General features: G+C 37.7%; 1 protein-coding gene across 1 annotated transcript in view; it reads left to right on the forward strand.

The window, feature by feature from the left end:
* REV1 (REV1, DNA directed polymerase) overlaps window positions 1-14249 on the forward strand; it is a 46487-nt gene extending 32238 nt beyond the window's left edge. The window contains exons 14-22 of the mRNA XM_026848548.1: window positions 870-972; window positions 2885-3041; window positions 3400-3602; window positions 6143-6376; window positions 10492-10512; window positions 10807-11133; window positions 11307-11466; window positions 12295-12397; window positions 13827-14249. Coding sequence (XP_026704349.1) covers window positions 870-972; window positions 2885-3041; window positions 3400-3602; window positions 6143-6376; window positions 10492-10512; window positions 10807-11133; window positions 11307-11466; window positions 12295-12397; window positions 13827-13938 — 1420 coding nt within the window. The 3' untranslated portion in view covers window positions 13939-14249. The remainder of the gene's footprint in view (window positions 1-869; window positions 973-2884; window positions 3042-3399; window positions 3603-6142; window positions 6377-10491; window positions 10513-10806; window positions 11134-11306; window positions 11467-12294; window positions 12398-13826) is intronic.
* Window positions 14250-16965: the final 2716 nt, after the last annotated feature.

A 16965-nucleotide genomic window follows, 5' to 3' on the forward strand; every position in this document is an offset into this window, starting at 1 on the left:
AAATTTAAGGAGACACTGTCAAAGTGTTTAGTAAGTTGTCAGGATTGCACCCTGTGAAAACACCAATATAAAACTTCCTTTTGTCCATAGAGCCCACTCCATCAGAGTTAAAACTGTATCGGTTACCTCAGTGAGAAGCCTTTACATCGTTAACGTACATTTCATTAGCCACCTGAAATTCTGTCCTTACCTGTCTCAAATGTTAGGCCATTAGAGAATCCAGAAGTGCCAAGCACTGCTACTGCCTTACTAAGCTCTTAGGTGGCAATTTCTGTAACTCATAACCAGGTAATTTTGTTAAAAGCTGTTACAGAAAATTGCCCACAGTGCAAGAAGTGTATTTGGAATGTTGTTTAAAGTTGCTTACCATTAATCTGAGTTCTTTGTTACTTTTAATCCACATGCCTATATCTGCTTCTCCCTCAGAGTTCACTCTGAAACTCTTGCTTTAAACGTTTGACAATTTACAACTGAAATAATACTGAGGAAACTGTTTGTGAACCAAACTTGAGTGCAGAATAGTGCATCAGTGTGTTTCTATGAGTACTGTAAAGTGAACCATTTTTGTCTGGCTTCAATATATGATAGATCATGTATATAAATACATACTGTATTTGACAAGTTAATGTGTGGACCACACACTGAGAATGTTCAATTAGCAAGTAGTCTGTTTTTTTTCTGTAGAACATGCTTAGTTCTAAATACCTTCAAAATAAAACCACAGAACAAAAAAACAGTGTTCAGTTTCTGTATGCCAAGAAATTATGATCTGTCTTTCTTTGAGGTCCTCTCTGGAATAAATACAGAATTGTTGTCTTTAGGATTTGTGAAAGTTTCCTTTTTAACCATACTTCTTTTATTCTTTGTAGAACTGTGACTCTAGACCATGCAACAGACAGTGCAAAAGTAATTGGGAAAGAAACTCTAAACATGTTTCACACAATGAAACTGAACATATCAGATATGCGAGGGGTGAGTTAATGGGAAAACTGAAATTTATTCTCTTTATCAACCTTCTTTGTTGTCTTTCATAAATTTTCAGTTCTCCAGGGTAGACGATAACCAAACTTAAGCAAAAGTGTAGATAATACAAAGCTTATGTAAATTAGGCTATGCAATCACACTATGTTTTGTATATTTACCTTTGTAAAACATAGTTACAAAGCCATAAAAAAAAAAAAAAAAAAAAGAAAATTTTATTGTGGTATGGATTAATCCATAAACTTAGCCTGAGGTAGCAAAGTTAGACTGTATCTTCTACAGTTCTATTAGCATGTGTAAATTTTACTTTGTCTTAGAATTTTCTGTCAACTTTTGCATAGTTATTAGTTAAGTAACTAATATAAATACTGCTAGTAATGCCAATCAGAGATACAGATTAGAGGAGTTTTTGCTCCAGACTACAAGCCTTGGAGCCAGAAAAGTTACCATGGTTTGCCCTTTGTTTGAAGATGAATTGCTGGATCTTTTGAATCAAGGTTTATTTTAGAACACACTTGCTCATCTCACTGGTTTTGTTATAGCAATGTGAACCCATGATAAGACTGTTTTGGCATCAGCCATTTGTTACAATGGAGCACAGAGGCTTTCTAAAACAAACCTGCATTTATTGGTCATCTAGATGTACAAGTAAGGGGTTGATTCACATTGTGGCCTTGCAGTCAGCTCCATGACCTGGGTTTCTTCTTAGAATTGAGGAAGCATTTGTCATTCTCTCCCTGTCTTTTTCTAGTTTCTTGTGTGTCTTTGGTGTCTTTCCCGACTTCTTACATTAATCTATTTCACTTGATTTCTTCAGCCCTTGTTTTAGAGGATTATTTTTTAAAGTTGGTATCCCATGAGTGTTGCACATGTTATTTTGCAAAACAGTGTACTACTTCCAACCAGGTGGCTCTGTTCAGTTCTGGCAGGGCCTTTCAGTTCTAGATTATATATTAAAGTGCAGATACATCCAGGTTCCCTCGGTGGTATTCCTTTCAGCTGACTTCAGACACCTCCAATGTCAATGGCTTTACTGGAGCTAGTCCCTTTAAGCTTCATGAGCTGAGTCATGCTCTATGATGATGTTTTAATATCCCATTAATTACAACTAAGAAACTGTTAAACAAAATCCTTGCTATGTAATTATAGAAGAAGACCTGGTGGAAATACATACACTAGTTTCTTCATGCTTTCTGAGTCCTAAATACAAAATTTTAAGTGGGTTTTTTCCTAATAATTATGAGTAATTAGCAGTAAACTTGGATAATGTACCAGTGCATTCTTAGTTGGACACAGTTTTCTGAACCCCTGTTGATTTGGTATTTAAAAGTTAATGAAAAGTGAGGGTGTCTTTCAAAATGAGGAACACCTTATCTGAGAAAGACTACTTTCACCAAAGTAGTTTCGTCCATTGAGACTTTGCAAGAACTATGTCTAGAAGTGAAACAACATTATTTTTCTCATTTGTAGACTGAAGTGATGGATTTACTATAAATTGTCCTCAGCCTCAGAAAAAACGTACCTTTCTTGTATGGGTAGCCAGATTTAATACTAATCACTTCCTGGTCAGTACTTCTATATTTGTTAGTGTCTAAAGAAATTTCATAATGAATGCATTGTTTCATGATCCTTTTGACAGCACTTTTCTATATCAGAGAAGATGGTGTTATCTCTGTAATTTCTTAGTTGTTGGAATGTGGTGGATAATCCTGGGATTTGTTTGGAATGGTTTTAATAGCTATTTGTGTGTATTTCAACATACTTTTCTTCGTTCTCTCCCTCACCCACAACAGGTAGCCAATTTCAGAGAAGGCAATGCCATTATGAACAAATTACAGATTAAATTTTTTTTCATTTTTTTTTTAAACTTCATAAAATGAATGTATAAATGTTTTGGATTTAGGTTGGAATTCAGGTACAGCAGTTAGTTCCCATCAGTAAAACCACTTCGACTCACTCAACAGTACAATCTGGACACTTACCTGGCGGATCACATTCAGTTATTGACCTTTTTCATGTTCAGAAAGCAAAAAAGTGCTCAGAAGAGGAACATAAGGAAGGTCAGTAAGCTTTGTACTTTGCATGTGTGATAATGATCAGTTCTGAAGGACTCCAACATAGATTACCTTTTGGAATACTTACTCAATATTATACCAGTAGAAATTATTTAACATAAACTTGTAGAGAGCAGGTTTTGCGGCTGCAAATGAAAATGCTACGAATGAAACTCTGTATAAGGTTATTTCAATCTTTCTTAAAAGTTAACAAAGGATACTTTGAAATAGAAAGTGTTATAATTATGCTTTATAGAGTCTAAACGGTTTAGCAAAGAAAAGTGGAAATTAGCTTCACTATCTTGACTCTTCAGAGTATTTTTAACTATTAGATGATCATTCTGTCTTTTTATTTCATGTCTAGTGTTTGTGGCTGCTATGGACCTTGAAATATCTTCTGATTCAAGAACTTGCACTTTTCTTCCATCTCGCGGTACCCATGTCACATCTGGTCTCAATTCTAATGTTAACAACACTGAGTCTGCTGTCAAATGGAATGGCGTGCATTCTCCTATCAGCGTAAAATCCAGGCTTAATTTGAGTATTGAGGTTCCATCTGCTTCCCAGGTAAAACTTCAGAATGTAAAACATCTGCAATATATTGTAATAACTTGGGATTGTTTGTCTTATTTGGATAGCGCAAAAAAAGTTACATTACACTTTTTTAAAATAAAAAGAGCTCTAGTGGAGTACAGTGCGCAGTAAGAAACTTACTGATGCAAAACTATTTTGCCTTAATAAAAGGATTTTTTAAAAGCAGTTATTTTTAGGCTAACTCAAAAAAGATTATATTTATTCAAAGGAAAGAAATTTAATTTTCCAGTATCTTTTTCCCTTCCCATCACTTGCCAAAGGATTACAATAGAATAGGAATGGAAAAGATGCCGAGGTTGAAATATTAAAAAACATTACCTTCCACAATCAAAGCCCAGCGCCTAATTGAAAAAACATGCAATAAACTTTAGTAAAGCTTCCATAAGAGAAATCAGACACACTCTATAGTTAATGCTCAGTGTTTACATGATTATGATATGATGCAGATTTGTAAATTCCCTTTTCTTATGTTATCTCTTCAAAATTATTTCTGATTAGCTTAATCACTGACGAGTGGCTCAAGAAGAATTTTGACAAGTACTTTGTGTCATTTTCATGAAGACAGAACTTTTAAATGTTTTCTATCCCTCTTTATGGAAGCGGTATTCTTTGCCACAGATGCCAGTAAATGATAATCAGGTAGTCTTGTCCACATAATTTCTTAAAGTCATGTATTCTATACCAGTCTTCAGATTACACTATAAATCTGTCTTCAAGCTGTAGAAGGAACCGATCAGCAACTAGTCTTAGATGACCTTGTACGCTTTTACAATGGCTGTGCTCTTAAGTTTCTGATTAAAAGAATGTCAGAATTGTATTTGGATTTAATTATTTATCTTCTCGTGTTTTTTCAAATTTTCTTCAATTAATATTGAAGCTAAGATGCACATAGCATTTGTAGAGTATATCACCTTTTAGATGAGAGAAGAAAAATGTTTATTTAAGTAAAATCTTTCTATGGGGCTTGGGGTTTCTTTTGTGTGTTTTAAGAAAGAGCCTCCTTATTTCTACCCCACATGTTATTCAAGCAGACATCTGTTAGAAGGGTCTGCTGTGAGGGAGCTGCACTGAATTCTGTAGGTATTTTAGGTATAAGCAAATTTACATGCTTTTCTATAAAAATCCATATTTTTAATTGCTGTAATTTAAATCTGTAAAAGCATTTGTTGGTGTTCTGTTAACAGATTTCCCAAATACTTAATACATTTTTAGAAACGAGTTATGCTTTTGGCAGAAAATATTTTCTACCAATACCCAAGCTAGCTCAGGATCTAAAAGCAACCTGACTGAACAATGTGAAGCTCCACACACTCAGTTTCTGCTATAGTAGGAGTACGTATGAACAAGCAAAAAATGCACTAGCTGTGCAGTAGAGTTCTTAAAGATTTGGTGACCTTATGGCATATTTTTCTTTCTGCTTTACAACCATATCATAACATGGATACAATACAGAATTTGGTCCAGGAGAGGAGTGCTGCTGAGAATTAGTCCCATACTGCTGTTTGTGTACTGTGTGCTAGGAAAGCAACAGCAAGATATTTTGCATCTGGGATTTCCAGAAAATGTTTATTGGAGTGTATATGTAGCAAATATGAAATGAAGGAACACAAACAGAATGTAGAATAATAACTGAAGAGATTAATAATACAGATAGCTTTCATCAAAACCTCTCAGTTACCATAAGGCGAGTAGCTTTTCACAGATACTTGTAGTTCTTCTCTGTAAATCCAGAATCTGGTCATAAACTCCAAATTTTCTTCTTAAAGGTAAAAGATAAAGTTTTCTAACACTGCTATGGAGTGTCATTTAGCAGAATTTACAGGCAAGCATTGGCATTTATCTACATTGTTTTACTCAAATTTGTGAGAAAAAAGATGCTGTACATCTGCTTGTCAGTTATATTCATTCTGTCACTTGTGCAGCCATCATTGTATACAGCAACTTCTAGGCACTGAGGGGTCATTTCAGTTTCAAGTTGATAATTGATGGTAAGTAGCAATTATGGGAAGCAAAAATTTGAATCTAAAGCTTATTTCATTATCAAAATCTATCAGGAGTCTGACAGTGTGCAAACATACATAATACCATTAAAGTAAATCAGTAACATATCCTAGAGCTATATAAAGAAAGAAATTGATTGCTTACTGCTTTCTAACCAGACACCAATTTAGTATTCATATCAACATGTTACCTGTATAGTTTGAACTCAGAATTTGAGTTTCCTTATCTCTAGGTAGTTGTAGAGGAAACCTTATATGTGATTTGTGATGAGAACACTGAACATTGCGAAAAGATAAAACTGAGCATTCATATTTACTGAACTACTTAGTCTTAAATGATATTTTTACATTTTGCTACTTCAGAGTATAACTGTCAGGTTCGTAAGTATGTTTGCTTACACATATGAAAATTATTTTTTTTCTAAATGTCAAGAACTGTAGAACTATTTTGACTAAAATCAACTCTGTTTTTTATTCCTTAGAAAAAATCTAAAAGCTTTCATATATTTGCAGCTAGATAAGTCTGTGCTAGAAGCTCTGCCGCCTGATCTCCGAGAACAAGTAGAGCAAATATACACCATTCAGCAAGGAGAGAGTTACGGTGATAGCAAAAAAGAGCCAATAAATGGATGTAACACTGCACTTCTGTCACAGCCAGTTGGAACAGTGCTTTTACAAATACCAGAGCTCCAAGAACCAAATACCAATATGGGAATTAATGTAATAGCTTTGCCAGCTTTTTCACAGGTAAGGTATTTGCAGTGTAACAATAAACATCAACTTTCCACCAATGGGAAGAGTTAACAGCTTTTTCTTGAGACGGCATTAACTAGAATCTCTGGCTTCCTGAAATTATTTATGGTCCTTTAATATCTGTTATAGAATGTGGTCCTTTTAATATCTTTTAAAAGTCTACTTTCAAATGTTACTTGATCTATCACATAGTATGATAGTATTTATTAAAGATCTGTAGTCACCGGTATGCCTATGTTGTTTAATGTGAAATCTCCTCATTTACACTTTGCTTTGCAATCCAGTGTGTAAATAGCCTTTTTTTCTGCATTGCAGCTGAGTTGCACTGCACCATAAGTCTGAAGCAGTCCTAAAATCTGCTTAGCTGGTCACAGGAGACCCACTCTGTTTAAGTGGATGTTTTGATGGTGTAAAGCCAACCTCTGCTAGCTTCTGTAGATGTGATTGCTCATATCATATTCCTGAGAGAAAGGCAGGGATGGATAAAAATCATGCCTATCTCCATAATTTTTAAATGAGCTCATATACAGCATGTCCAGGATGAGGAAAGTGCAAAGTAATTTCTCAAAATAGGGGCCTGAAGGGGAAGCAGGCAGCAGTAATGATGCTTCTAATGATATTCCACCCTTCAAGCCAAGATGGTGTTGAACAAATGTAGGGTAAAAGAAAATAAAAGAATAGAAGATCGGGTTACCCAGAGATAGAATATCTTGCATATGTATCATTTAAAATAGAGCAGTATTTTTATTTTTCTATTTGCTGTGCCATTGCTCCATTGCTGTTCTCAAATGAAGTGATATCACCTAATCAGATTCATGGATATTTGTGGCTGTTTCTAAGGCACAGTGCTGCCTAGCTGACAAAGTATCTAGAGAAAATTAGATAGAAATTCCTGACTTGTTTACAGTAAATAGTAGATAATGAATAATTGTTACTTAGAAGATGTGTGATCTATTCTACTACAAAAATTTCTTCACCTTGATTCAAGTTCAGTGATTCAAAAATGGTTGTGTCAGTTTTTATTCCTGAACTGCAAATTTGCGTTTCCCCTACGGAGGTGCTCTGTGATTAGTGTGTGAACTCTCCATACCCCAGCTGTTTCAAATTATGTAGTTCCCTTCATTCACAGGCAAGAGTTTATCTTGGACTTGCGTGTTAAATTACGCTTTCCTTTAAAGTCCACCCCTCCACTCCTGTTTTACCACTCAGTACTCTTTTCCAGGGTAAATTTTAACCGCATATGGCTTTCTATAAAAATTACATTTAGTTTGTGTTTTATGCTTTATCTATCTATTAGGTAGTAGATAACTGATTGGTTTTTTTATAACAGCATTACTTCTTAAAATTGTCATACAAATACGTAATTTACACAATCAAATGCACTGGTTTTCCTCTCTCTATTTCCTAATGCATTTCTTGACTCTGTTACTTGATGCAAAAGTGTCAGCTTAGCCAGGCAGCCTTTTTGTTCAAAGGTGTAGTTTAAGAAGAATTGGCTACTTCCTATTTATTTGTCAGGGATATCCATATGATCTATTTTAGAATGCCTTATGTTTGTACTACATGTTTTCTCCTGAAAACCGTTCAGTTTGCTTTATTGGCAAAAGAGGACTAAGATACACAGTTTTCATTTTCTGAGTTAGGTCCAAGTTTAATATATAGAATAATACAGTTGAACAGCTTCCTTAGGCTTGGCGAAAGAAAAAGCTAAAACCAGCTCATTAATACAGGAGGATTTTTTCCTGTGTTAAAATCAAGCATGAACTTAATTCAAAAATATCATCTTTGTCTAAATGTAGTTTAACACAAGGGTTTTTTTATTGTTAAAGTCTTTGTGGGAGTGCATATTGTATGAGCGCACACAGACATTTAAGATCACTTTCTTTCAAATGATGCCATGAATAAGTACTAATAGGTTTCAGGTATAGAAATATCGTGAGCCAATCCAAATTGAGTACTTTAGCTACATCAACTCAGCAAATGTAAATGATACCCTGCCATCTTTTTACAGCTTCATTAGGTTTGTTTTTCAACCCTTCATTCCTTTTGTCTGAACTGTTTTTATGACCAGGTGTCAAGTTAATTGGCTGATAGTGATTTATTCATTAGAAAACCTAGAAAATGTCCTTTGTTTGGGTAAGGTTCTCCCATAAAAAAGAATTCAGATAGGTTGCATTCCTTTTCATCAGCTGCTGAAGTAATCTTAAAATTTAAAAGAGCTGTATATCTCTAGCAGCTGAATCCTGCAAAAGCGTAGGATGCAAGAAGTAAAGGTTCCAGATGCTTAGAAATGAATGACATTTGTAGTAGCAGAGTAAATTACTGGTGACAGATTTGCACCTCATCCTTGCATTGTCTTAACATGGTATAGATTCCTTCTAAGGAAATTTATACAGCACATCAAAAGTACTGATAGCTGTATGCTTAAGTATACATGAATTTATAAAATTAAGAGTCTTCATAATGTGAACGTGATACAGCTATGTGAAAGCTATGTATGTTAGGATACTCTGGCTGTGCACTAGATTATCTGAAACTCCCAATTAATAAGTGTAGAATTCATATGAACTCGACTGGTGGCTCTTCTAACCGAATCTTTACATGTTATACTTTCAGAGGGCAATGATAGGGAGAATAACAAAAACATGTCCAGTTCCCTGTACTATATTATTTTTGCATGAATTATTAAGTGGTGTACACAAAACCCGGTGTTAATTCAGGGCCTCCCAGTTTCCTGACTCAAATGCTTGACCAGACAACACTAACCTTTTTAAAATAGTTTTATTAAATAAAATTTATGTTTTAAAAAAACCCTCTGGACTTAATTGGCTACATTCCACTACAAAGCTTTGTTCTGCACAATGTATGCAGTATTGAGGTTAGAGTGTTGCCATTTCCTCCTTTGATTAGTGCATATTTTGTGTGGTGAAAAATTTGTGTTGGCACATGGAGTTCTAAAAATGGAAAAAATGTGCTAGATTGATGAGTTTTTACGTGTGGGAGCATGTTCATGTTTATTATCTATAGAACTTAGACATCATACGTGTGAATAGCACAGCCTACCTTCCTTATACAGCATACATATTTTGGTTTAAAAAAAAGATCAAATCTCCATTGAAAATAGGAGGTAACTTTTCATATATATGCATATTGACATATAATAAATACTGTATCTCAGATAACGGTAGAAACTGTATCATGCCAACTGTATTTTAATAATTTTTGTTTGATTGTGCACATCTCCAGATTTTACCACTGAAATAAGGGACATTGTCCCACTGGGCAGATTTAATCCTCTAAATGATAGGTTGGCTTTTTTGAATTAGAATTTGCAGATTATGAGCTGAAAACACTGTCCAATAATACTGGGAAACTCAGAATACCAGAGTAGTCTGTCACTAATTTGCTACTTCACACACACAGTGGGGGAAGATAACTGATAATGCACGAAATTTTATTTTGTCTGTATGTGTATGGCAATTGACAACACAATTCCTGTCTAGAATTCAAGTCCCTAGGACAGTTGGAAGGGACTGTGTTTTTCTCAGTCGAACCAAGGGGTGGACAACTGTGGGAGAAAGAAGCGAAACCCTTTTGCACTAGTTCAAAATATGCGGTAGCTGGACTTGTGTGTCCTGTCCTTAAAGAATACGCCACACATATTTTGTTTGAGGAGCATAACAGCTTCCAGGAAATAGAAGTATCAAAAGAAAAGGAGGAACAAAAGTCTGATTGTCACAGTGTTTGAGTTTGGAAATTTGAAGAGAGTGTTCTCCGAGTTAGGCTTAATTGTGCTGTTAATGTGGCTGTACTGTATATCAGTATGTGAATAAAGTAGGTGGAATAAAGATGGTTAGTGTATTATAGCCCATAAATAGTAATTTTATAAAACGGTAAATGTAGAGTAATATTAAATGGAAAATTTTATGGTCTTTACAAGCTAAAGTACATGAAGAAAATATACAACATATTTTACAGTGTTTCAGTTATATCATGTATTTTTGCTTGGCATAAAATGTAAATACTTTTCTCATGTGAGTGATCAGGAGGAAAGCAAGCAGTGTTTCTCACTGGTAAAATAATGAAATGAATCTTTTGTTACTGTTCAGGTGGACCCTGAGGTTTTTGCTGCAGGGGGGGGGGGGGAGGGGGCTTTTTGCTGCTGGTTTTGTTGATAACCACTGGTGGGAAGTCTTGGCGGGTATCTAGGTGGGACAGTGTGCTGACTGAGGCAAAGCAATTTGTCCAGTAGGCTTCAGATTTCACCAGCCGTTCATATTCAAGTACTGAAATGCTTGATATTAAAAGGCTTATGAATAGTTGAGTATCCTCTGAGTACACTCATGTCTAGCAGTGCTTTTCAAATACTTAAAACATTGCCCATATCTAGAATGGCATGTGAATGTTAAAGCTGCTTTATCTAGGTTATGTTCTCCCAATTGATCCATAGATTTTTATGGAAGATACAGAGTCCCCCTTTCAGCAGAAGATTATTAAATTTTAAATGTATCAACCAGTGTCTATTCTTGTGCTTTTCAGTGTCAAAAAATCCCTTCCTACACCTGAAGCATGCAACAATGAAAAATAAGAAAAAAATAAGGAAAAAAAATCCAGTCAGTCCTGTAAAAAAGATTCAGAGTCCTTTGAAAAACAAACTCATTGGTAGCCCTGCAAAAAACATGCCATCTACATCTGGAAGCCCACAGAAGTTAATAGATGGTTTCTTGAAACAAGAAGGAACAGCTGCTCAGGTAACTTTTAACGGCTTTCAGTAAAGCTATGTCTGTTTTTTTAGACATAGTCTATGTTCACAAATGCAGCTTGGATTCTTTGCTCGATTCTTTACTAGACGCTTATTTATGTATATGTATGGTGTTACCATATTTGTCAGACTGAGTATTATCAACTTTTATGTTTGGAACAGACGGAGGCAGTTCCATCAACTTCGGATTCTTCAGGCCCACCAGCTCTGCAGCCCGAACAACAACCTGGTTCTTTCAGGCCACAAGCACCCAACCTAGCTGGAGCTGTTGAATTCAATGATGTAAAGACATTGTTGAAAGAATGGATTACAACTATTTCAGGTACGGGATGTCATGCTTGCGGTGATCCTGCATGCATCACAAGGAGAACTATTTTTTTCAGTAGGCTTTTTGTATTTTCACTCTTCCTTTCACTGGTTATTTTTCACAGTGATCTTGAAGTCTTACAGCCTTGCAATCTTGGACTAACTTGATTCTTCCTACTCCATTGTTTCTCTGTGGTTTTGCTAGCTCCTGTTTCTTGCTTAACATCAGGAACATTTGCCTGCTCTCCCTTCAGCCCTTTTGTCAGGCCCTTGTCTTGTGCCATGATGTTACTTATGTGGGAGAATCTCCTTATTTTGTCCAACATTTTACAACCACTAGGATGAAGGCTATTGAAAGGGAATTCCTCTTTTATGAAGATGTCATTTTAGAGGATTTAAAAATAACTGCTGGAAAGGATTCTAGAATAAAGTGCAACACCATTGCTAAATTGTGATTTGAATTTTTAACATTATGTGAAACAATTAGCAATACCTTAATATCTTGGGAAATCTGACCTGCGAGATCCTTTGTACCCTGGTCATTACTATTCTCCTAAGGGTTTCAAAACAGCCGTTCCATTCTAAATCACTATTTCTTTTCCCTTTGGTTAATATTAGCTTGGCTGAAGTTCTTACTGAAGAAGAGGTCTATGAGATATATTTCAAGACCTTGCAGTCCTTTTATGTACACAACTTCTGATGCTGGGGGAAGGTGTGGGGATACAGCAGTTGTCAGACTGGCCACGATGTGCTAACACTGCAGAATTTCTTTCTGCTATATTACAATTATTCTGTGCTTATAGTCTAACTATAGTTAAAGTTCTCTTTTTTTTTTTCATTACAGATCCTATGGAAGAAGACATTCTACAGGTTGTGAAGTATTGTACTGATCTAATAGAAGAAAAAGATTTGGAAAAGCTGGATCTGGTTGTTAAGTACATGAAAAGGTAGCTTAATTGCTTAATTTGTAACATTTAAACTATTTTTGTTAGAATTTCTGCACTAGATGCTTCAGTGTGAGGCCATAAGCCCATTAGACATTCCATTGATGAGTATAAATGTTTTAAACTCAAATGTTATTCAAAAACTGGGGGGAGGTGACACAAGTTGGGCTGTTAAAAGAGGTAACTTGTGAAAAATTATAGTAGCACTTCTAGACAAAGGATAGAGCTTTTGTCAGCATTGTCCATCCTAATTTCATTCATTTTTCGTGTCACCTAGATCTTTCGATTCATCTGATTTCATTCTCCTGCTGTTTCTAGATCCTGTCTCACCCCCACCCCCAATCTATTAAATCCTTCTTTATTATGTGGCTATTGTGCTCCTATTACTCTTTCCATGAGTCAGGACACCCAAGTTCTGTTGATGACTTGCTTACTAACTAATACTTAACTATGGAGCTCTGCTTTCTGTGTCTTAGTTCTAGAAAATATCTATTTCACAGAATTAATGAACACCCAAAAGACTACAGCAATGTAAAAACATCACTATGCCTTTGTGTAATGGGATGTCTTTAGGCCTCAGAAAATGCAAAATCCACAGTGCAGCTTACTTTTCTGTTGCATGCTGTGTAGTAAATTCTGTAGAAAACTCTTCAGAAAGCATCATGTCCCGTCCTGGTCCCTGTGTGTGAGATTTGCACCGATGGCAGCGTGTCTCTCCAAAGCCTGGTATCAAGCGTAGGACAAGGAATCAGGAGTTGGATGACACACAGTTGTCCATATGATATTGATGTTGGGTCTTCCAAAGCTGTAGGTGTAGGAACCCTCTGCTCTCCTGTAATAGTGATCTAGAAGGGGATTTTGAGAGTACAGAGCTGCTTTGTTTTTCTTGGGCATTTCTTTAATTTGTTTCTCATAGCAGCAGAACACTAGCGGTAGCTCGTAGCTCTCTGTGGGCCTCCATGATTTGGTTCCATTTTTAGCAATAAACACAGTATAGTGCCCCCAAAACCAATTATTTTAATGTCTTTATTACCTCCGGCATTCTTTGGAAGAAAAAAGTAGCCTGTGTGTTTTGGGGTGAGGAAGGAAAGATCAGGATCCAGAAGCTTGCCAGTTCTGCTTCTTCAGTATGAAGGTGGTAGGAGGTCACCACTTTAATCACAGGCTTACAACCCCTGCAATCTGCCAACATTTCCAAGCTGGTGTGACACCGTCCACCATCAGAAATTTCACCACTGAATGGCAGAGGCATCTGAGGCATTAGGTGAGACTTAGTATATTTGAAGAGAGAGCGCTTTACCAAGATCAACTCAAAATACCAGTCCTAGTGAACTGTTGTGATCTTGTTTTCCAGTATGAGACCAAAACTTACTGTAAAAAGGACCAGTTCTGTAATGGTAATTTTGTCCCTCTTCTTCGTTTTCCCCTTCAGGTTAATGCAGTCATCTGTGGAATCAGTTTGGAATATGGCATTTGACTTCATTCTTGACAATGTTCAGGTAGTTTTACAACAAACTTACGGAAGCACATTAAAAGTTATCTGAACGTGTAGTAAAGAGCTTGATGAGAGCCTGGAGCTCTCTGCTAGCTGTGCCATAAGTGCTTGTGAGGTATTTGCAAAGTGCATGATAGTAATGCCCTGAGTTTTTATAATTTCAAATTTCTTTTTAAACAACAAAGTGTTTTGTACATTTCTTTTCAGAAAGTGCCAAATTTGTCAGTATTGCATGTAAATAATTGTGTTAAAATTCTTTTATTGTAGTATAGAATCTATTTACAAAATGTTTGTTTATAAAGTTTTATGGATTTTTACAGTGAAGTGTTTACAGTTGTTTAATAAAGAACTGTATGTATATTTTTGTACTGATTCTATTTTGTGATGCTTCAGTTTGAATATTATAGCTAACCCCTTTTATTAAAGCTGCACCTTTGATTCATTTCACAAAGTTTTAGCCAGTGATCCAGCCTTAACACACACAGGAGAGGGCTGTACATCCACCTGGCTGCTTCTTGTTCCTTTCCACTGACTTGATTACAGATTTTAGGCTGAGGAAGGAACATTAGCTCATTTTCAGTTTCATTCTTCAAAGACAGAAGCCAGCGTGGCCCAGCCCCTCCCAAAGTAGGCACAGCGTTAGCTGAAGCCTAAGTTTGCCCTGAGCTGTGTTTAGTCAGGGGTACTGTCGCCTCTGGAGAGGGAGGAAAACAAAGGGATATCTTGAAACAGTTACCCCAAAGCAGAGCTGTAAAGGAGCGAGGGAGGAGCTAACGTAGAGCACTGTTTAAGCCTGTGTCAGGCCTCTGCATTTCTCCTACTCAGGATAGAGCTACATTCCACTCTTAAAAATACTGTGGTTCTCCTCAGCTAGGACATGTATTTCTGTTACGCAACATAAGAGAGTAGGTTGTAGGGAGTAAGTGAAATAAATAGCTCTGTCTCTTTGTGCCCGTGGTAGGGAGGGGCATACTTACATCTCCAAGGTTTGTGCTTTGAGCAAGTCTGCTTTTTCCAGCTGTACACCAGCCCCCTACAGTCATATTTGGCCCGAGGCATTGAAGCAAGGCTGTTCAGGTGTCTGGAAAGAATGAAGACCAGTTGGAAGAAAACCCAGGTGGTAAATTTTCTGAAGGAAATCAGAAGTACCCCACATCACCCTGGGTAGGCGTGGGCCCACCTACGGAAGTGAAATGTGGAACACAAACTGGAGCTAGGCCCAAAGCAGGATTTGCACCACCAGTTTAACCGGAAGTATCTCCACTGTCACAGGGAGGAGCAGCTGCACTCAAGATTAACAATGCAGCTGGAGCACTCTGCGCTCATGCCCCAGCCAGTGCAGGTTAGAGCCGTGACAGCACTTTGTAGCTTCAGGCTGTGCCCTGGCTTCCCTGGTACCGCCCACAGCAAGAGGTACCAACCTGGCAGCCTCCTGCTGTCTCCTAAAGGAGGGAAGGGCAGTAGGTGTTGCTTCCTTTGACTTTAGTAGAGCTTTTCAGATTATCCCCTCTAACATCCTCATAAACAAGCTGATGAAGTAGAGGCTAGAGAGGGACATGAGTTGAGAACTACTTGGGCAGGCAGTCCCAAGCAGTACCCACAGAGTCAGCACCAGTTCCAGTCCCCTTCAACACCCTCACTAAGAGCTAGAGGACAGGGCAGAGCGCTCCTTCGGCAGGCTCTGCTGCTGACGCCAGTGGCCAATAGGGGCAGAGGGCTGGAGCCCTCTGGAGGCCAAGGGCAGCCAGCAGCCTCCAGGGCTGTGTGAGGGAGGAGCTGGCTTGTTCCCCTCTGCTCAGCACTGGCGAGACACACCTGGAGGGCTGGCTCCCGTGCTGGGCTCCCCCGAACAGGGACATGCAGAGCAAGACAACAGGGCCCCAGAGTTGCTTGAGGGAGTGGAGCTTCTCTCATAATACAAGGAGAAGCCAAGAGAGCTGGGACTGCTCAGCCTGGAGAAGAGGGGCTGGGGGAGCTCACCCATGTGTGGAAACACCCCATGGGGAAATTAAGGAATACAGAGGAGTGTCTGTTGCTGTGGTAGCAAGGAAAAAGGGCACAAAACAATCAGCACTGATTGGTACAAAATGTTCCTTTTCCAACCCCCTGGAACAGGTTGTCCACAGGAGTTGTGGAGATGCTCCAAACCCAACCAGACACAGCCCTGGGGAACCTGCTCTGCCCACACCCACCCCAAGCACAGGGCAGGGCTTGGACTTGGGGGCTGCAGGGGTCCCTTCTGACCTCACCCAGCCTGGGGTAGTGATTTCTCCAGCTCAGGTTAGCCTGTATCTCTAACTGCATCCAGCTGTCTACATAGTGTCTACAGAGAGAGGGAGCTTACTTGAATTGATTAGGGTTTACTAGGTTCTAGCTGGGGGACTTCAGAGCTCCTTTAATTGCTGCCTTTCCTTTTTTTTCCCCCATTTAAGAAAACAGGCATGATAACTCCCCATGCAGAGAAGTGTATTTGCTGAAATTCAGGCAAGAATTTTACCAATTATGTCTCATGGACACAGCTCTGGTTTTGGGAGTGCTATTCAAGATGTACTTGAAACTAGCATCTTCTTAAAGAAAAAGGACTCAAAGTACTACTTAATTGAGTAAGGTTATTGGTAACTATTTTCACTATCCCTTAGTGATCCCCACTTCAAGCCCTTAAATATTATATTCAACAGTTACCTGCTTCCTCAAAGCCTTTTAGTGAAAGTATTTCCCAAGTTCCTCAACCTGCAGTTTTTACCTGTGGGAAGAACACCCTTCCTCAGACGAGGAAACAAATCAAGAATACATCAAGACCACAATGTTTGATATCTGAGTTCTTAAGAACTTCTTTTATTAGTGTAGTTTTCACGATTGCATAGTTTGCAAAAGAAAATGATAACAATTGAATGCAGTCTCCTCACTGTGATCACCCCAGTGATGTGAATTTGCACCACGCCAACCATACTGAAAAGATCTTTTTCAATGGCAAGTTTAACAGACCCAAGAAATTCCATTAAGTTAAATTCCATTGCCAAAGGAGGCAAGTTATTAAACGTTCCTTTGTAATGGAGTCCACACAATCCCAATTATA

The sequence above is a fragment of the Athene cunicularia genome (genome assembly GCF_003259725.1).
Source record: "Athene cunicularia isolate RWA chromosome 1 unlocalized genomic scaffold, athCun1 chr1_part1, whole genome shotgun sequence".
Taxonomy (NCBI): domain Eukaryota; kingdom Metazoa; phylum Chordata; class Aves; order Strigiformes; family Strigidae; genus Athene; species Athene cunicularia.